Source organism: Myotis brandtii, unplaced genomic scaffold (assembly GCF_000412655.1).
Source record: "Myotis brandtii unplaced genomic scaffold, ASM41265v1 scaffold329, whole genome shotgun sequence".
NCBI classification, from domain to species: Eukaryota; Metazoa; Chordata; class Mammalia; order Chiroptera; family Vespertilionidae; genus Myotis; species Myotis brandtii.
Window position 1 is genome coordinate 960,618 of NW_005362676.1, and position 19,994 is coordinate 980,611.

At 55.2% G+C, this 19,994-nt stretch overlaps 1 protein-coding gene across 1 annotated transcript in view; it reads right to left on the minus strand.

The window, feature by feature from the left end:
- Positions 1–6: 6 nt before the first annotated feature.
- The window catches only part of LRRK1 (leucine-rich repeat kinase 1), a 46,144-nt gene continuing 26,156 nt past the window's right edge, over positions 7–19,994 (minus strand). Inside the window, exons 18-32 of the mRNA XM_014543572.1 lie at positions 19,421–19,854; positions 17,232–17,403; positions 16,111–16,274; positions 14,629–14,768; positions 12,977–13,226; positions 11,890–12,056; positions 11,013–11,210; positions 10,374–10,651; positions 9,370–9,564; positions 7,965–8,116; positions 7,037–7,142; positions 6,319–6,585; positions 2,921–3,750; positions 1,537–1,638; positions 7–208 (exon numbers count right to left, since the gene is read on the minus strand). Coding sequence (XP_014399058.1) covers positions 31–208; positions 1,537–1,638; positions 2,921–3,750; positions 6,319–6,585; positions 7,037–7,142; positions 7,965–8,116; positions 9,370–9,564; positions 10,374–10,651; positions 11,013–11,210; positions 11,890–12,056; positions 12,977–13,226; positions 14,629–14,768; positions 16,111–16,274; positions 17,232–17,403; positions 19,421–19,854 — 3,633 coding nt within the window. The 3' untranslated portion in view covers positions 7–30. The remainder of the gene's footprint in view (positions 209–1,536; positions 1,639–2,920; positions 3,751–6,318; positions 6,586–7,036; positions 7,143–7,964; positions 8,117–9,369; positions 9,565–10,373; positions 10,652–11,012; positions 11,211–11,889; positions 12,057–12,976; positions 13,227–14,628; positions 14,769–16,110; positions 16,275–17,231; positions 17,404–19,420; positions 19,855–19,994) is intronic.

Genomic DNA, 19,994 nt, shown 5'->3' on the forward strand with positions numbered 1-19,994 from the left:
GTCAGGGCGATGCTCCTTCCGTGGGCGGCGCTACCTCCTCTTGCGCCCGCAGGCCTCCAGCCGGCCCAGCTCCTCGTAGGCCTGGAAGAAGACGTCAAATTCCCGGGTGCCCCAGCCCCGCCACACGGCCAGGCACCACTCGCTGCTTTCGTCCTCGAAGCCACACACGACGGTGTCCTTGGCCACCACGGCCGCATCCACCAGAGCCCTGCGGAGAGGGGGCGGGTCTGAGAACACCCACCGGGGTGCCCACGAGGTCAGGCCGGGCCCCTCGCCCTGTACTGTCTCGGGAGGCCAGAGAGTGGCCTAGGGGGACACAGGGGCACGTCGGCCGGGCCCCACCCATGTGTTTCAGTGCCCTGCTTCTCCCTGGGGGTGCAGCCTGCGGGCAGAGGCCTACCCATCAAAAGATGCGCAAGGCTGGCCCGTGTGGCTCAGTGGTTGAGCGTCGACCTGTGAACCAGGAGGTCACGGTTCGATTCCCGGTCAGGGCACATGCCCGGGTTGTGGCCTCGATCCCCAGTAGGGGGCGTGCGGGAGGCAGCCGATCCATGATTCGCTCTCATCACTGATGTTTCTATCTCTCTTTCCCTTTCCCTTCCTCTCTGAAATCCATAAAAATATACTAAAAAAAAATAAATAAATAAAAAGGCAAGCCAAGGGCATCAGTTCAGGGTCCCAGGGATGGTCTGTAAGGGACCGACTCCTGGGAAGGACCCCGATCCCATCAGAGCAGCTGTGTTTCGTGATGGGTCTCAGACCCCAAAGGGTGCAGAAAACACCACCCACTCCAACTCCTGCTCGCCAAGGGCCCAGGACGGATTTGGGCCTGAGCTCAACGGCCCTGCCTCGTCAGGATTCTTTTCCCGAAGTTCTCCCTGTCCTCGTGCTTAGGGAACGCAGGGCAGTGGATTAGGCCAACACCCCGCACCAGGTCCTAACCACACGCACTATTTTTGGTGAATCCTCCCCCGCGGCTATTTTCCCATTGATTTTTAGAGAGAGTGGCATGGAAGGGAGGGGGAGACACACAGAGAGAGAAACATCGATGTGAGAGAGATGCACTGATAGATTGCCTCCTGCACGGCCCCGCCCAGACCAGGGCCTCGGATTGAGCCTGCCACTGGGCACGTGCCCTTGACCAGAATCGAATTCGGGACCCTCCAGTCCGCAGGCCGATGCTCTATCCACTGAGCCACACCAGCCAGGGTGGTGGGAAGGGGGAGACACACAGAGAGAAAAACATTGATGTGAGAGAGATGCACTGATAGATTGCCTCCTGCACGGCCCCGCCCAGACCAGGGCCTCGGATTGAGCCTGCCACTGGGCACGTGCCCTTGACCAGAATCGAATTCGGGACCCTCCAGTCCGCAGGCCGATGCTCTATCCACTGAGCCACACCAGCCAGGGTGGTGGGAGTAATGCTAATTTGAGGAGGACAGGAGGGCAGACGGATGGCCACTGTGCAGGGACGGGGCAGAGGGCCTGGATTCCACCCCCGGCCCAGCCCAGGGAGTGAGACCCATCCAGTCTTACCCCCTTGACGTCAGCTCTCGGGCTTTCAAGACGGCGATGACTCGGCCCCGCTGGGCGCCCGCGTCCCGCTCCAGGCCGATGACGATAACATCTCCTCCGCGCCTGTGAAACCAGAACCCGCGAGGGGAAGTGCTTTGTCCGGGGCCGGGCTCGCCAGGGGAAGCGGAGCTGGCAGGGCGTGCAGGCGGCAGGGCAACAAACGAGGGGTTTCTGCTAATGGACTGAGTGGCACAGGGGGCACCGGAGCGGGGCCCGCAGGCACTTTCCCAGCAGGAAACCTGATCGCACTTGACCACGGTGCCCTCAGCTAGCACAGCCCTTCTCGGCTGGCTCTGCCAATGAGATCGCTCCAGCCCGGCCGGTGTGGCTCAGTGGTTGAGTGTTGACCTATGAACTAGGAGGTCATGGTTCGATTCCCGGTCAGGGCACATGCCCGGGTTGTGGGCTCCATCCCCAGTGAGGGGTGTGCAGGAGGCAGCCGGTCCATGATTCTCTCTCCCCTCATCATTTTTTTTTAAATATATTTTATTGATTTTTTTACAGAGAGAAAGGGAGAGAGATAGAGTTAGAAACATCGATGAGAGAGAAACACCGATCAGCTGCCTCCTGCACACTCCCTACTGGGTATGTGCCCGCAACCAAGGTACATGCCCTTGACCGGAATCGAACCCAGGACCCCTCAGTCCGCAGGCCGACACTCTATCCACTGAGCCAAACCGGTTTCGGCTCTCACCTCATCATTGATGCTTCTCTCTCCCCTCTCTGAAATCAATTAAAAAAAAAAACCCCACAATACAGCTAGTGCCCTGACTGGTTTACTCAGTGGTTAGAACGTTGGCCCTCAGACTGAAGGGTACTGGGTTCAATTCCGGTCAAGGGCACGTACCAGGGTTGCAGGCTCAATCCCCAGTAGGGGGCCAGTAGGAGGCAGCCAATCCATGATTCTCTCTCATCATTGATGTTTCTAACTCTCTCTCCCTCTCTTCTCTCTCAGAAATCAATAAAAACATATTAAAAAAAATAAAAAGAGATTGGCCCGGCTGGCATGGCTCAGTGGTTGAGCACTGACCTATGAACCAGGAGGTCACGGTTCGATTCCTGGTCAGGACACATGCTCGGGATTGTGGGCTCGATCCCCAGGAGGGGGCGTGCAGGAGGCAGTCGATCCATAATTCTCTCTCATCATTGATATTTCTCTCTATCTCCCTCTCTGAAATCAATAAAAGTATATTTGAAAACAAACAGATTGCTCCCAATTTCAGAACAGGGGGCGCAGTTCCTATGGATGGCCACAGTGTCCCCAAGCTTCCGTCACTCCGCCCCCAAAGTCAGAACGGGAGACGGGCACCCCCAAGCTCGCACCCCCCGCCGCGGGGAGACCTACCTGGGCACCCAGATGACGTCCTTCACAGCCAGGACCTTCACGGCCTGCAGGTGCTGGCTGAACGCCTCGCCGTCCACGGGGCTCAGCTCCTGCTCGGACCTGTCGGAACCGGCCGTGGGCTCGAGCAGCCGGTCCGAGCCCTCCCCGTCGGTGGAGAAGAGGATGCTGGAGGAACTGTCCGGGGACAGGGGGGCCCGCTGCCGGGGGGACGAGGAGTATGACGACATGGAGCAGTAGTCGGTCAGCGAGTCCTGGTGCGTCAGGATCTGCGTGCCCAGCTCCTTGCTGTACATGATGCTCACGTCGGCGATGGAGTCCGCCTCGGGCTCCTGCCGGCTGGCCACGGGGCCGTCCGGCGGCTCCAGGCCCGAGGGGTGCACGGGAAACACGTCCCTCCCAGGGTTCGGGTCCCCGCAGAAGTAGCGGGCGCACAGCTGGTAGGTGGCCGAATGGTACATGACCAAGAGGTTGGCCCTGTCGTCCAGGCACCAGACCACCTCCTCGCCCCCGCAGTCCGAGCTGCACACGAGCGAGGTGACCACCGACGGGGCCGCGTAGGGCTCCAGCCGCCGGCTGATGTCCAGGCCGGCGCAGTCGATGACCAGCAGGCCCGGCCCGTTGCTGTACCAGACCTCGGACCCGCTGTTCACCACCTCCATGGCCGTCACGGGGTAGGGGTTCTGCCGCACGTCCTCGTCCGGGATGCTGAACTTGGACCTGTTGGCCGTGTGCGAGCACAGGTAGGAGCAGCTGTCCTCAGGGGCGCCCCGCACCACGGGGAACGCTGCCACCAGCCCGTCCGCCAGGCCCGCCAGCACCAGGAAGGAATTCTGCCGGGAGAACAGGAAAAAGGGTCTTGAAAAGGCAGGGGTGCCTGGCCGGCAGGGCTCAGGGGTTGAGCGTCGACCTGTGAGCCAGAAGGTCAGGGTTCGAATCCCAGTCAAGGCACATGCCTGGGTTGTGAGCTCGATCCCCAGTAGGGGGCATGCAGGAGGAGGCTGATTCAGGATTCTCATCATTGATGTTTCTCTCTCTCTCTCCCCCTCTCCCTTCCTCTCTGAAATCAATAAAAATATATATTTTTAAAAAAGAACATTTATCGAAATCCTTCATCAGGGTTTTAGGAAAGAAAGCAGCCCGGGCAGCCCGGCTGGTGTGGCTCAGTGGTTAAGCATCAACCACTGAACCAAGAGGTCGCTGGTTTGAATCCCAGTCAAGGCACATGCTTGGGTTGCAGGCTCCATCCCCAGTAGGGGACGTGCAGGAGGCAGCCGATCCATGATTCTCTCTCATCATTGAGATTTCTCTCTCTCCCTCTCTGAAATCAATAAAAATATATTAAAAAAAACAACAACAAGAAAAAGAAGGTGAAGATGAACAACAACAAAAAGGATGTCTATTGCCCTAACCGGTTTGGCTCAGTGGATAGAGCGTCGGCCTTCGGACTGAAAGGTCCCAGGTTCGATTCCGGTCAAGGGCTTGTACCTGGGTTGCGGGCACATCCCCAGTAGGGGATGTGCAGGAGGCAGCTGGTCAATGTTTCTCTCTCATCGATGTTTCTAACTCTCTATCTCTCTCCCTTCCTCTCTGTAAAAAAATCAATCAATAAAATATATTTTTTAAAAAAAGGATGTCTATCGAAATCCTCACAGGGTTTTAGTACAGGTAGCAGCCCAGGCCAACAGGAGCTGTGTCTCTATTGAGCCCCGGCGCAGGCCCCAGCCAGGGCAGCGAGCGCCAGGCCGGCTGGGTGTGAGCGCGTGCAAGAATGCAGGGGTCTGCTGTCCCGTCCGAGGCCTCCGAGGGCAGGTACCCGGGCAGGGAGGCTCTGCACAGAGCCGGCTTTATTCCCTCTGGTCGTGCGGGCGGTGGTGCCCTGGCTCGGGGGCTCCGGCCGGCCGTGGCCTTAAATGACGCTTTGTGTCCTATTCTCCGGCACTTGGGGCCCGAGCTGCCCCTGCCTCACCCGTGGGGCCACCGTCATAAATGACTCTAAGGCTGAGTTCAGACTTTTTTTTAAAGAAATGAACCTGTGTCAGGTGGAGGGCAGAGAGCATATATTTCGGGACCCTCGGAAAGTACGAATAAGTTTGTGTTCACCCAGCACCATGGCCTGGAGCTCTGGGTACCTAATGCCCAGAGATCCTTTTCACAGTCTCTTTTTATGCCCATTTTACAGATGGGAAAACTGACATTGGATTATGACCGCCAACATGGTTTTCTTCCTTCTTTTTAAGAGAGAGTGGAAGAGCCCCTTCAGGGCACATGCCTGGGTTGCGGTCTCGATCCCCAGGACGGTGTGTGCAGGAGGCAGCCGATCCATGATTCTCTCTCATCTAAAGAAATGAACCTGTGTTGGGTGGAGGGCAGAGAGCATATATTTCGGGACCCTTGGAAAGTACGAATAAGTTCGTGTTCACCCAGCGCCATGGCCTGGAGCTCTGGGTACTGAGATCCTTTTCACAGTCTCTTTTTACACCCATTTTACAGATGGGAAAACTGACATTGGATTATGACCGCCAACATGGTTTTCTTCCTTCTTTATAAGAGAGAGTGGAAGAGCCCCTTCAGGGCACATGCCTGGGTTGCGGACTCGATCCCCAGGAGGGGGTGTGCAGGAGGCAGCCAATCAATGATTCTCTCTCATCATGGATATTTCTCTCTCTCTCTCCTTCTCCTTTCCTCTCTGAAATCAATAAAAAATATATATATATCTAGGGGGGAAATGGGAGATATCTGTAATACTATCAACAATAAAAAATGTAATTAAATAAAAAAATAAAAACAGGAAACTTAAAAATAAATATCCTATATAATAAAAGCCTAATACGCTAAGTGTCATTCGACCATTCGCTATGACACGCACTGACCACCAGGGGGTAGACGCTCCGACGGGTAGGTTTACTTGCTGCTGGAGTCTGGCTGATAGGGACTGGGTGAGACAGGCCGGACACGCCCTGGAGCCCTCCCTCCGTCCCTCCCCGGCCCCGATTGTGCACCAGTGTGGTCCCTTGGCCTGGCCTGCGCCCTCTCGAAATCCGGGACCCCTCGGGGGATGTCGGAGAGCCGGTTTCGGCCTGATCCCCGCAGGCCAGGCCGAGGGACCCCACTAGTATATGTACTAGTATAAAAGCATTTTGCCAAAATCCAGGGCTGTGGTATTTGCATGGACAGCTGTCCACTGAGCCCTTAGTCTTACTGGTCACGTGGGTTTTCCCCAACAGGAAGGGCCCTGAGGACAGCCCAGGTCTCCTGGGTTAAGGCTGACAGTGACCTGGGCTTGGCGGTCCAGGAGGGTGTGGCTATGCTCTCTCTCCCCTCACCACCCCCCTGCCCCCAAAAGAACCGGCAGGGAGAGCCAGCCCCTGTGCACTCACCTTCCCCCGCCCACACCTCACCTTCTTCAACACAGGCACCGCCAGGAAGCAGGTGACCACGGCCGGCGTGTCCAAGGCCCGCTGGGGCGCGTTTAAGGGGCACATGCCCTTGAGGCTGTAGATGTAGATCTTCTGGTCCTGCAGAGGCAGACGGGCCGCGTGAGACCCGGCGGACACGGGCCAGACGTCCTTACGGGGCCCGCTCCGCCTCGGAAACCCTAAAGGCTCTCTGGTGGCTTGTTGTCGCATCTCTGTCCTTTGTAGAAACTTTGAAAACGACAGGGTCGTCTAAAGAAGAAAAGCGAAATTGCCCATCATCTGCTCCCCAGAGAAAACCACTGTTGGGGTCTGAGGCACCGACTTTCTTTCTTTCCTTTTTTAAAATATATTTTTATAGATTTCAGAGAGGAAGGGAGAGAGAGAGAGAAACATCCATGATGAGAGAGAATCATGGATCGGCTGCCTCCTGCACACACCGTCCTGGGGATCGAGACCGCAACCCAGGCATGTGCCCTGAAGGGGCTCTTCCACTCTCTCTTAAAAAGAAGGAAGAAAACCATGTTGGCGGTCATAATCCAATGTCAGTTTTCCCATCTGTAAAATGGGCATAAAAAGAGACTGTGAAAAGGATCTCTGGGCATTAGGTACCCAGAGCTCCAGGCCATGGTGCTGGGTGAACACAAACTTATTCGTACTTTCCGAGGGTCCCGAAATATATGCTCTCTGCCCTCCACCTGACACAGAGAGAGCTCTGGACCTTGATCTGGCAGCTGAGCTTCATGCCCGGGCAGCCCATCCTCTGCACTTCCAGGAGGCCCTTCTCCATGTTCACCACCGTGTAGTTCCTGCAAGGGGCGGCGATGGTGTGGTCAGCTCAAGGGGGCCGGGGCCGCCTCCCTCATCCTGGCCTGGCCTGTGGCAACCGCGGAAGAGGAGAATCGGCGATGGGCGGAACCAGACCTCCTGGTTCATGGGTTGACGCTCAACCACTGAGCCACACCGGCCGGGCTTCTTTGCTTCTCTTAATCACAGACCTCTATGTGCATGTCTATATGTGTGGGCTCAGTTTTCTTTCTTTTTTAAAAAATATGCTTTTTTTAAAAAAAAATATATTTTTATTAATTTCAGAGAGGAAGGGAGAGGGAGAGAAACATCAATGATGAGAGATCAATCATTGATCAGCTGCCTCCTGCACGCCTCCTACTGGGGATCAAGCCCGCAACCCAGGCGTGTGCCCTTGACCGGAATCGAACCCGGGACCCTTCAGTCCGCAGGCCGACACTCTATCCACTGAGCCAAACCGGCTAGGGCTAAAATACGTTTTTGTTGATTTTTTTTTTTTTTAAAGAGAGAGACAAAGGGAGAGAGAGAGAAACATTGATCGGCCACCTCCCGCACTCTCGCATGCCCCAACCAAGGATGGAGCCCAAAACCTGGGTGTGTACCCTGACCGGGAATCAAACCGGCGACCTTTTGGTTCATGAGACGCTGCTCAACCAACTGAGCCACACTGGCCGGGGCAGTTTTCTCTCTTGAGGAGTCTCCATCGGGCTTCCAATCCATCATGCACCAACCAACTCTCACCGTGGTCACCCCCGACTGCCCCCCGATGCCACGGGCGCCCCTCCTCTGACACCAGCAGGGTGTGGCAAGCCTCAAGGCTTTACCTGGACTCCTCCTTGCCGTCCCAGAACACCACCGTGTACTCCTGGCTCTGGGACGAGAAGAAGGCGGTCTGCTTCCCACAGGGCAGCTGGTACATGAAGGTCGCGAAGGTCGGGTCCTTCATCTGGCTCACCACGGACAGGGCCAGCGGTCGCTGAGGGAGAGAGGCCGCCGTGGCCGTGAGCGGGGTCACTTACCAACCAGACGGATGCCCATTCTGCCCACGAAACCCACCGCCTTGAACCAAGAAGGAAGGAGTGGAATCTACTCATTCAAGGCTCAACTGAGCCCTGGCTGGTTCGGCTCAGTGGATAGAGCGTCAGCCTGCGGACTGAAGCGTCCCCGGTTCGATTCTGGTCAGGGGCACATGCCCGGGTTACGGGGCGAGCAGGAGGCAGCAGATCAATGATTCTCTCTCACTATTGATGTTCCTATCTCTCTTTCCCTCTTCCTTCCTTTCTACAATCAATTAAAAAAACAACACAAGACTCAACTGAAACACCTCTCTCTCTCTCCCTCTTCTTTCCTTTTTAAAATCAATTAAAAAAACAACACAAGACTCAACTGAAACAAGAGACCAAAACAGACACCAGAAGCAGACCCTCCGAGGCACCTGGGTCACCGTTGTCCATGGCAACTAGAACTCCAGTGACCAGGTTAGTCTAACCTCTGATATTACACCCCCTAATCCTAGGAGTGCGGAATCATTGAATCTTGTAAAGAAATGTTCTCAGACCTCATTTACTGCCAACACTTTACACTCGCACTTTCTAAAGTGATCCGTGTGGTTTAAACTTGAAACCACTGGCCTTTTCTGAAAACAACTCGCTTTATTGATTATCTAGTCATGAAATATTATTATTGATGTCAGAGAGGAAAGGAGAGGGAGAGACAGAAACATCACTGATGAGAGAGAATCATGGATCGGCTGCCTCCTGCATGCCCCCTACTGGGGATCGAGCCTGCAACCCGGGCATGTGCCCTGATGGCTGAGCCACACCAAACGGACAGCCACTGGCTTTAAAAAGACAATGAGGCTCCTGTTTCTCTTGAGCAAACCTGCTTGCTCCCCGTTACTCTCCAAAGAGCCACCTACGTCCCCTGCTCCTGCACGGGGACCGCCTCGCCATCCAGGGGCGGACACGCTTTACCCGCATGAGGATGCTACACAGACGCTGGGAGGAAAAGCAAGGTCACTGGTCCTCAGAGTGATACACACCCCACAGCACTGATCGGAATGTCTGAGGAGCAGGAAAGACCTCTTTCTGGAAGAGGTGAGCAGCGGGGAGTGGCCCTATGGGTTCTGAGCCCTTCGGGGCAGCCGTCCACGGGGCCCCAGGAGACCCCCAGCCTCCATCCACCACAGCGGCCGGAGGTGCTGAGCGCCAGGCCCTGCGCCCCGGGTACCTTCTCGGGCTTCGTGTCCCAGCACTCCATCATGAGCGCCTGCAGCCGATGGAACTGCACCTCCTCCGGCTGCCCCAGCACCGGGCGGATGCCCTTGGACAGCTTCTTGGCGATCTGCAGCTGGTGGTGGCCCAGCGCGGGCCGCTGTCCCGACAGCAGCTCGTAGAGCACCATCCCGTAGGAGAACATGTCTACCTGGCGGGGAGGCAGGCGAGTCAGGTCCCCCGCCTGGGCCCAGCCGCTCTCACGAGCTGGCCCTCAGGGGGGACGGAGAAGGGAGGTACCTTTAGGCGAGGAGATCAGGGGCCCTGTGCAAAGGGAGGCACTCACCCATCCATCCACCCATCATCCACCTCTCCGCACCTGTCCAAACGTATGACGAACCACCCGACCATCCATCCTTCTGTCCCTTTATCCATCCACCTTCCAGTCCGTCCATCTGTACTCCCTTCCTTCCGCCCACCTACATCGCCCATTCCTCATCCATTTTTCTATCCATCCTCCAGCCTACTCATCCATCCATCCATCCACCCATCATCCATCTCTCCATCTATCCATCCACCCGCCCACCCATCCATCATCCGTCCACCCATCATCATCCATCTCTCTATATATCCATCCACCCACCCATCCATCCACCCATCATCCATCTGTCCATCCATTCATCCACCCATCCATCATCCATCTCTACATCTATCCATCCACCCACCCACCCATCCATCATCCATCCCTCCATCCATCATCCATCTCTACATCTATCCAACCACCCACCCACCCATCTATCCATCCACCCGCCCACCCATCCATCATCCATCACTATATCTATGCATCCACCTGCCCACCCATCCATCATCCACCCACCCACGCCTCCATCCATCATCCATCATCCATCTGTCCATCTATCTATCACTCATCTGTCCATCCATCTATCACTCATCCATCCATCCATCCATCCATCCACCCATGGCTTGCCTGACACGGGCCCGGGGTCCTGAGCTGGGTACCTTCTCATCGTACACGATGCGTGGCCTAATCTCTGGGGCCTGGTAGCCGGGCGTGCCCTCCACGCCCAGGGCGCCCTCGTGAAAGGACTGCCTGGAGATGCCGTAGTCTGACAGCTTGATGTTCACGTGCTCCTTGACGTCCAGGGACCAGACCAGGATGTTGTCCGACTTCAGGTCACAGAAGATGATGTTCTTCTTGTGCAGGTAGGCCAGGCCCGCGGCGATCTGGTAGGCCGTCTTCTGGGTGAGCATGTGGCCCAGGGGCATGAACGAAGAATCTTTGCAAAGAAAGACACATCAGACGATCATCAGCACGACTGTCCCCTTTCTTTTTCATTTATTCATTTTTAAAAATATATTTCCAATTGCTTTCAGAGAGGAAGGGAGAGAGAGAGATCAATGAGGAGAGAGAATCCTTGATCGGCTGCCTCCTGCATGCCCCACACTGGGGATCGAGCCTGCAACCTGGCATGTGCCCTTGACCAGGAATCGAACCATGACCTCCTGGTTCACAGGTTGACACTCAACCACGGAGCCACACCAGCCTGGCCAGCCACGGATTATCGGGCCTCCCAGAAGCAGCCACCCCTCACCCTGCACCCCCCAACCCCCGTGGAAGGTTCCGGGAGCGGCGGGCACCTTTGGCGTTCTCGGACAGCACGGTGTTGAGGCTGCCCAGCGGGGCGAGCTCCAGGGCGAAGCAGAGCGGGTGGATGCTGATGCCGATGAGGGACACGATGCAGGGGTGCTGCAGGGCGTGCAGCATGCTGGCCTCCTGCCGGAACTCCGAGAAGTTCTTCATGGCGTCCGTGGCCCGCAGGTGCCTCAGCATGGTGTCTGCAGGGGGCGGCACGGCGTCAGTTCACACGCATTTTATTTAAAAAAATTTTTATTTTTTAAATTGAATTCGGAGAGGAAGGGAGAGGGAGAGACAGAAACATCAAGGATGAGAGAGAATCATAGATCGGCTGCCTCCTGCACGCCCCCTAATGGGGATGGAGCCCGCAACCTGGGCATGTGCCCCGACCGGGAATCGAACCGTGACCTCTCGGTTCATAGGTAGACGCTCAACCAGTGAGTCACACCGGCCGGCTATATGCTTTTGAAAGTCACATTCTCATCACAAAGTTACAAGTTAGTCTCTTCCTCTTGGACCCGCTTTCTTTGTATTGTTCTACAGCCCTAATTTTTCTACCGAGAGGGCCAGTGGCTATAAGATCACCAAGGTGACCATGGCAAGCCAGGGCCAGTGGCCCAGGTGACCTTCAGCCGCCCGGTGGTGAGAGGCTCCCAGCGCCCGCACTGGGTGTTAAGCGGAGGAGCTCACGTCTGCGCAGAAATGACACCTCCCGGCCTGCGTGGTTCCACTCCCGGTCGGGGCACAGGCCCGGGTCGCGGGCTCCACCCACAGTAGGGGGCGTGCAGGAGGCGGCCGATCCATGATTCTCTCTCCTGGTTGATGTTTCTCTCTCTCTGAAATCAATTTTAAAAAGCAAGGAGGCAGGGCCCAGTTCACCGGCGGGGACGTTAGCGAAGTTCTTGAACTTCTTGATCTGGAAGCGCTTCACGGCCACGGGCCGGCCCTGGTAGCGGGCGCGGTAGATGATGGTGCCGCTGCCGCCCTGGCCCAGGACGCTGCTCTGGTCCTGGCTGTGCTCCAGCTCGCTGTTCTCCAGGAAGAGCCTGCGGGGGACATGGTGGCTCCGGTCAGAACAGGCGCCCACCCGCCCGAGCGCCCAGGGGAGGAGGGTGGCGCCTTGAGGGCGGGGTTGGGCCACAGCTGCAGTTCCCAGAGAACATGTGCTGGACCCTGGATCCTGCTCAGACCGGCGGGCTATGCAACCCCTGGACAAGGACCTCGTTTATGAACCAGGCTGCAGCCCGGCCGGCGTGGCCCAGTGGTTGAGCATCGACCTAGGAACCGGGAGGTCACGGTTCGATTCCCGGTCAGGGCACAGGCCTGGGTTGTGGGCTCCATTCCCAGTAGGGGGCGTGCAGGGGGCAGCTGATCCATGAATCTCTCTCATCATGGATGTTCCTCTCTCTCACTCTCCCTCTCCTTTCCTCTCTGACATCAATAAAAATACATTTTTAAAAAATCAATGGAAAAATATCCCTGGGTAAGGATTAACCAAAAAATAAATAAGTAATTAGTTCCCAGAGAACATGTGCTGGACCCTGGATCCTGCTCAGACCGGCGGGCTATGCAACCCCTGGACAAGGACCTCGTTTATGAACCAGGCTGCAGCCCGGCCGGCGTGGCCCAGTGGTTGAGCATCGACCTAGGAACCGGGAGGTCACGATTCGATTCCTGGTCAGGGCACAGGCCTGGGTTGCAGGCTCCATTCCCAGTAGGGGGGGTGCAGGGGGCAGCTGATCCATGATTCTCTCTCGTCATGAATGTTTCTCTCTCTCTCTCTCTCTCTCTCTCTCTCACTCACTCTCCCTCTCCTTTCCTCTCTGACATCAATAAAAATACATTTAAAAAAATCAATGGAAAAAATATCCCTGGGTAAGGATTAACCAAAAAATAAATAACTAAAAGTCCCCTGGGACCGGGCGGGAGGCGGTGGCTGCAGCCGCCAGCAGCCAGGGCGGCGTACCTGGCCGGGAAGTCGGTCATGAACAGCTCGGGCACCAGCTCCTGGAGGGGCACGGGGAGGTCGGGGTGCCTGGGGCAGGCGATGAAGTCCCGCTCGATGGCCGTCAGCACGCAGTCCTCCATGTCGAAGTACTGCACGCCCTCTGCCTTCTCGCCGGGGTCGGCGTGCCGGGCCCAGGAGGTCTCGCACACCGGGCAGGGCACGTACTGCTCCATGAGGGGCGTCCCGTCGCTCTCCGTGGCCGTCAGGGCTAAATGGGACAGAGTGGGGGACAGCTCAGAGGACGGTGGCTGCTGGGGAAGGGGTCCCAGGGCAGCACCTGCAAACCCAGCCTGGTGGGGGGCCTTCCCGGAAGGGGGATCTGTGTGCTCTCGTCAGCCCCCAGATTGTGCCTGAAAAGTGACTATTGCAATTAGGTTCCTTCTTAAAAAATATTTTTATGGATTTCAGAGAGGAAGGGAGAGGAAGAGAGAGAGAGAGAGAGAAACATCAATGATGAGAGAGAAGCATGGACCGGCTGCCTCCTGCACGCCCCCTCATGGGGATCAAGCCCGCAACCCTGGCTTGTGCCCTGACAGGGAATCGAACCCTGACCTCCTGGTTCATAGGTCGACGCTCAACCACTGAGCCACACTGGCCGGGCCATTATGTTGACCTTCGATGGCTGTTATGGATTTGGAAATGTACTGAGTTGACCCCTTGAATGTTTATTGTATAAAATACAGGACTTCAGATGGTCTGTTTTATAGCCAATAAGAACAGTGGACAGATTTCTTGATGGCTGATAATTTTCAGATTCTCAAGTCTCCAATCACATTTGAGATTGGGATTCCCTAGAACCATCTTGTCAACAGAGTGTCATAGGAGCAACAACAACAATCACAGAATTATTTCTAAGGCCGGGTGACAATATATCTGTAAAATTGTAAGCTTAGCCCAGCCGGTGTGGCTCAGTGGTTGAGCGTCGACCTTCCTTTCTGAAATCAATAAAAATATATCTTTAAAAATATCTGAGTCCCTCACATTCACTATTTCATTTCTGTCTTGTTTGGCTTAAATATTCCACAGTCATGTCAGAAGCCAGATTCCTCACTTCAGGTACTTTTGTTTGCAATTGCAAACCCCTTTAATATCTATATCTATATCTATATCTATATCTATATCTATATCTATATCTATATCTATATCTATATCTATATCTATATCTATATCTATATCTATATCTATATCTATATCTATATCTATATCTATATCTCTCTCTGTCTCTCCCCCTCCCTTCCACTCTCTCTAAAAATAAGTGGAAAAATATCCTCGGATGAGGGTGAACAACCACAACAAAAACTGGCATATGAGTGGACCCCCACAGTTCAAACCCACATTGTTCAAGGGGCGCTACACTCACACGAATAAAGACGGGGTTCAAGAACTTCCTCTTAGTTCCGTTGGCGTGGCTCAGTGGTTGAGCGTCGACCTATGAACCAGGAGGTCACGGTTCGATTCCCGGTCAGGTCAGGACGGTTGCGGGCTCGAACCCCAGTCGGAGGCGTGCAGGAGGCAGCCGATCCATGATTCTCTCTCATCATTGATGTTTCTCTCTCCCTTCCTCTCTGAAATCATTAAAAAAATATTAAAACAAGCAAACGTTCTCTTACCGGGAAACCACTGATCGATCAAGGAGTTGACATGGTCCGTGATGAAGGCCATGGCGGAGAAGTCCCTCACTTCCGACTGGCAGATGATTTTGATTCCTCCGCTCTTCTTCTTTTTCCAGTTCACGTCCGAGGACTCCACGCTGCCACCAGAGACAAGGAGGAGTCCACTGTGATCGGACCGTGCAGGGCCCTGGGACATCTCTTTGCCCCTGGGGTGAGGACCGACCCCCAGGGGCCCCCAGGCTCCTTGTGCTCGGGCAGGACTATCTGGGGTTGGGGGGGGGGGATCCTGCATTTGTGTATTTGTGTGCATGGCCACCTATTGTCCCCATATGGCCCCTGACATGGTGACCTGAACAGCCTGAAGGCTTTGCAGCAAGGGATGTGCAGGCTGGGACCCGGCCCTCAGGTGCAACCTGGGAACGTTCTTTCTTCTTGGGGACCACGGCATTCTCATCGGCCAAGTGGCCACCGTGACCCTGAACTAGAAACATCGCCATGAAAGCAGCAGGCACTGAGAATGGATCATATCAGGCCCTTGAAGGAAGGCACCTTCCCCTACTCCCTTCTTTTCTCACTGTAGAATATTTAAAAAAATTCATTGTAAATATACTGCTGGCGTGGCTCAGTGGTTGAGCATTGACCTATGAACCAGGAGGTCACGGTTCGATTCCCGGTCAGGGCACATGCCCGGGTTGCAGGCTCCATCCCCAGTGGGGGGTGTGCAGGAGGCAGCCGATCCATGATTCTCTCTCATCATGGATGTTTCTCTCTCTCTCTCTCCCTCTTCCTCCCACTTTTCTTTGCGAGGAACTTCCTCCAGCATAGCAGTACGTTCTTCCTTTATTTAATTTATTTTTTTGGTTAATTCTCGCCTGAGAATATTTTTCCATTGATTTATAGAGAGAGTGGATGGGAAGGAGAGAGACACAGAGAGAGATACATCAATGGGAGAGCGACACACCGATTGGTTGCCTCCTAGACCAGGGCGATCGGATCGATCCTGCAATCGAGGTACGTGCCCTTGAGTGGAATCGAACCCGGGACTCTTCAGTCCTCGGGCCGACGCTCTATCCACTGAGCCACACCAGCCAGGGTGTAAGTGCTTCCTTTAAAACTGACTTCCTGGGCCATCTTTTCTCTCTGGTCTAATAAATTCCATGGAACGTCCTCTTTTCCTGGCAGAAGGATGCCAGGGACAGTTGACAAGTGTAGGAACGAGAGCACCGGTTATTACAAAAGGCTCGTCCACAGGAGCGGCCACAGGCAGGCGATGCAGAGAGCAAGGCACGAGGGAAAAGCTCGGTGCTCCCACGCCCTATCCAAGTGCACCATCCTCCCAATGTTCCCCAAACCGTGGGCACCCGGGCACCCCATCTCTCACAAACTGCCATCATGAGCCGCTCTCGGGAGCAGAGCTGGACGCCCGGTGGCTGGTCCCCCCTGCCCGCCCCCAGGGAAGGCCCCGTCCGGTGTCCCCACCTGAGGTAGCCCCCATCGAACGTGACCAGGAGGCCTTCCTGCCAGTAGATGGTCTGGTTCCTCTTCACTCGGAAGGTGCTGCAGCGATTCCTCTGATTCCCGGCAAAGCTGTAGATGGTGACCTTCCTGTGCCGGCTCTTGCTGTTCTTCTTGGTCTCGAACAGCTGCCGGGACAGAGGCAGGCCCTGCGTCGGGACCCCGAGCTCCTCGCCGGCCCCGGGTAGAGCCGTCCTCCCACACCGCCCATCCAGCTGCCCAGGGAACGTCTGCGTGAGGGGAAGGGGCCTCTAGGCCAGTGACGGCGAATCTTTTGAGCTCGGCGTGCCAGCATTTTGAAAAACCCTCACTTAACTCTGGTGCCGTGTCACATAGAGAAATTTTTTGATCTTTGCAACCATAGTCAAACAAAGACTTATATTTTTGATGTTTATTTTATATATCTAAATGCCATTTAACAAAGAAAAATCAACCACAAAAATGAGTTCGCGGGTCACCTCTGACACGCGTGTCATAGGTTCGCCATCACTGCTCTAGGGCATCTTTCGAACACATGACCGGGCTGTGGGCTCGAGCGAAGGTCTTCCCCCAGAGATTGTTCAAGTCTGTCCATCCCTGATTTTACAAGCAAAATGTATATGAAGAAATGAGGGAAATACAGCCCGGCAGGCGTGGCTCAGTGGTTGCGTGTCGACCTATGAACCAGGAGGTCACGGTTCGATTCCCAGTCAGGGCACATGCTTTCTCTCCTGGACTGTGATGCTGGGGAAAGAATGGTTTCTTTTTATTTTTTTAAAAAAATATATTTTTATTGATTTCAGAGAGGAAGGAAGAGGGAGAGGGAGATAGAAACATCAATGATGAGAGCAAATCATGGATTGGCTGCCTCCTGCACGCCCCCTACTGGGGATCGAGCCTGCAACCCGGGCATGTGCGCTGACACTGAACCGTGACCTCCTGGTTCATAGGTCGACGCTCAACCACCGAGCCACGCCGGCCGGGCAGGAAAACGGTTTTTGGTCAAACCCTTCCAGCCAAGGGCACCTCTCTCCCGTGAGGGCCGGGTGGCAGGTGCCTTACCTGCATCCTCCCCTCCCCCGCCCCCACGGAGAAACCGCCGCTACCTGGAGGTCCATCTCCGCCAAGCTGATCAGCATCCGCGCTATGAACCTTTGCCAGAAGCCGACGGGCACGAAGCTCATCTTGAACACCCTCTGGATGGTGTTGGCCGTGGGGTACCGCATGCTGTGGGTGTCCAGGCCGGGCTTGGACGGGAGGAGGTGCGGCAGGAGGTAGCTGAAACGCACCGAAGGGCTCTGTGAGCCGTTGAAGGGTCCCGGGTTTGATTCCTGGTCAAGGCTCGATCCCCGGCCCTGGTCGGGGCACGTGCGGGAGGCAACCCATCGACGTGTCTCTCTCACATCGATGTTTCTCTCCCTCTCTGTCTCTCCCCCTCCCTCCCACCCTCTCTAAAAATGAGGAAAGCATCCCATTACTATCAATAAATAAAAATATCCCCCAAATAAATAAATAAAGGGCACTGTGAACCCTCAGACCCAGTTCTGTGGCGGGGCCCTGACCCCGGTAGAAAGGGGCCTTCTTTCTAAGGCCTTGGAATTTTATTTTTAGAAAGAGAGCAGTTTACATGTTAGGAATAAATCCTCCAATGTCCCCCCAATGGCTGGTGTGGCTCAGTGGTTGAGCATCAACCCAGGAACCAGGAGGTCACAGTTTGATTCCCATTCGGGCACATGCCCAGGTTGCAGGCTCGATCCCCAGTTGGGGGCGTGCAGGAGGCAGCCGATCCATGATTCTCTCTCATCATTGATGTTTCTCTCTCCCCCCCTCTCCCTTCCTCTCTGAAATCAATAGAAAAACCCCACACACAAACATACATATTTTTAAAAGAATACATGCTCCAAGAGAACATGAGGATGGCCACCATGAATGTATTTAGCGCGGTCGCCAAGACAGAGGCGAGACCAAGGCTGGCAAAAGACCCGAAACCATCTGTGGTCCTAAACGCGCCAGACAGAGCACATCGCCGCCGTGATGGGACTGCCCTGCACCCGGGGCCGGGCCGGGGGAACCGCTCACAATGAACTCGGGACGCGGCCGAGGAAAAACAAACACAGCTGCACGGGTCCGAGGACAATGCCCATGTTGGGGTCAGAGTGTCTGCTGGCCTCCCCGCTGTTTATTGCTCTTGGCAAATGGAGACGGCACGGCCGCTGTTAAAGCCAGAGGAGGCTGTTTGTGCAAAAGCGGGGCGTTGGGTGCCCGCGTTCTTGCTCCGCAGAAAAGCGCTGCATCACCGCGTCGCTCAGCTGTTCTTGGCTGGTCGCTTGCAAACAGCTGGAAGTGGGAGGTCCCCCCTGAGAGTGGCCCCGAGGGGCAGGCTCTGGCCGAGCCTTGGGCGTGTCTCTTTCTTTCTTTCTTTTTTTAAATGCAATCTTCAGATTCACATACATTTGTTGATTGCTTTATTTTTTTAACATTTACTTTTATATATATGTATTTCTTTTTCTTTCTTTTTTTCTTTTTATTATCTTTACATATATTTAAAAGTTTTTATTGAGCCCTAGCCAGTTTTGATCAGTGGACAGAGGGTTGGTCTGCAGACTGAAGGGTCCCGGGTTTGATTCCAGTCTAGAGCATGTACCTCGGTTGCAGGCTCCTCCCTGGCCAGGGCCTTGGTCGGGCAGGGCATGAGCAGGAGGCAACCCATGGATGTGTTTCTCTCACATCAATATTTCTCTCTGTCTTTCCCTCTCTCTTCTACTCTCTCTAAAAATCAATGGAAAAATATCCTCGGGTGAGGATTAAATTATTGATTTCAGAGCGAGTAAGGGAGAAGGAGAGAAACATCAATGATGAGAGAGAATCATGGATCGGCTGCCTCCTGCACGCCCCCTACTGGGGATCGGGCCCGCAACCCAGGCATGTGCCCTGGCTGCTGACCAAAGGGTCCTGGGTTCGATTCTGGTCAAGGGCACATAGCTCGGTTGCAGGCTCCTCCCCGGCCCGGGCCCTGGTTGGGGCAACCAATCGATGTGTCTCTCTCACATGGATGTTTCTCTCTGTCTCTCCCTGTCCCTTCCACTCTCTCTAAAAATCAATGAAAAAATATCCTCAGGTGAGGACTCACAACAACAAAAAAAGACACCCGTGCATGGAAAGAAACAGCCAGCCGAACGGGCCGGAGGTCACCACAGCCCATTTTTTGGAAAAACCCGGTTCGAGGCCCCAGCAGCCTCGGCCCCCGACTCCTCCCTCCCGGGAGCCGGCCGCACAGCCCGGCCTGCGGACGCACCTGTCGTTGGCCACGGGCAGGGCGATCTCGAACTTGGCCAGGAACTGGAAGTACTGCTCCTCCGTCTGCTGCGTGAAGCCGGTCCCCACCAGCAGCAGGCGCAGGTCCTCCGCCCGGATCACCCCGTTCTTGGCCACGGAGCGGGAGCCTTTGATGTTGAAGATGCGCTGCAGGCACTCGGACAGCCAGATGGGGTCCAGGAAGTAGAGGTTGCGCAGGCCGTGGCTGGTGTCCGGGAAGTGCAGCAGCGCGCCGGTTTCGATGAGGAAGCTGATGGCTGTGAACAGCAGGGTGGGAGGGGGAGGCATTAGACAGAGTGCAGAGGGGACTCGGGGTGACCGACTGCCAGGGGGGCCAGGACACACATTTCTCTGAGGAAGCAGCCAACACGTGGGCCCTTCTGGTTGGTGGGCCGCCCGCCCCATGACAGCTGCCTATACACTGAAACGATTGATTCCTGTTTTTCCCAGATTCTGTCTTTTTTAAATTTTAATTTATTTTTATTGATTTCAGAGAGGAAAGGAGAGGGAGAGGGAGAGAGGGAGAGAGAGAGAGAGAGAGAGAGAGAGAGAGA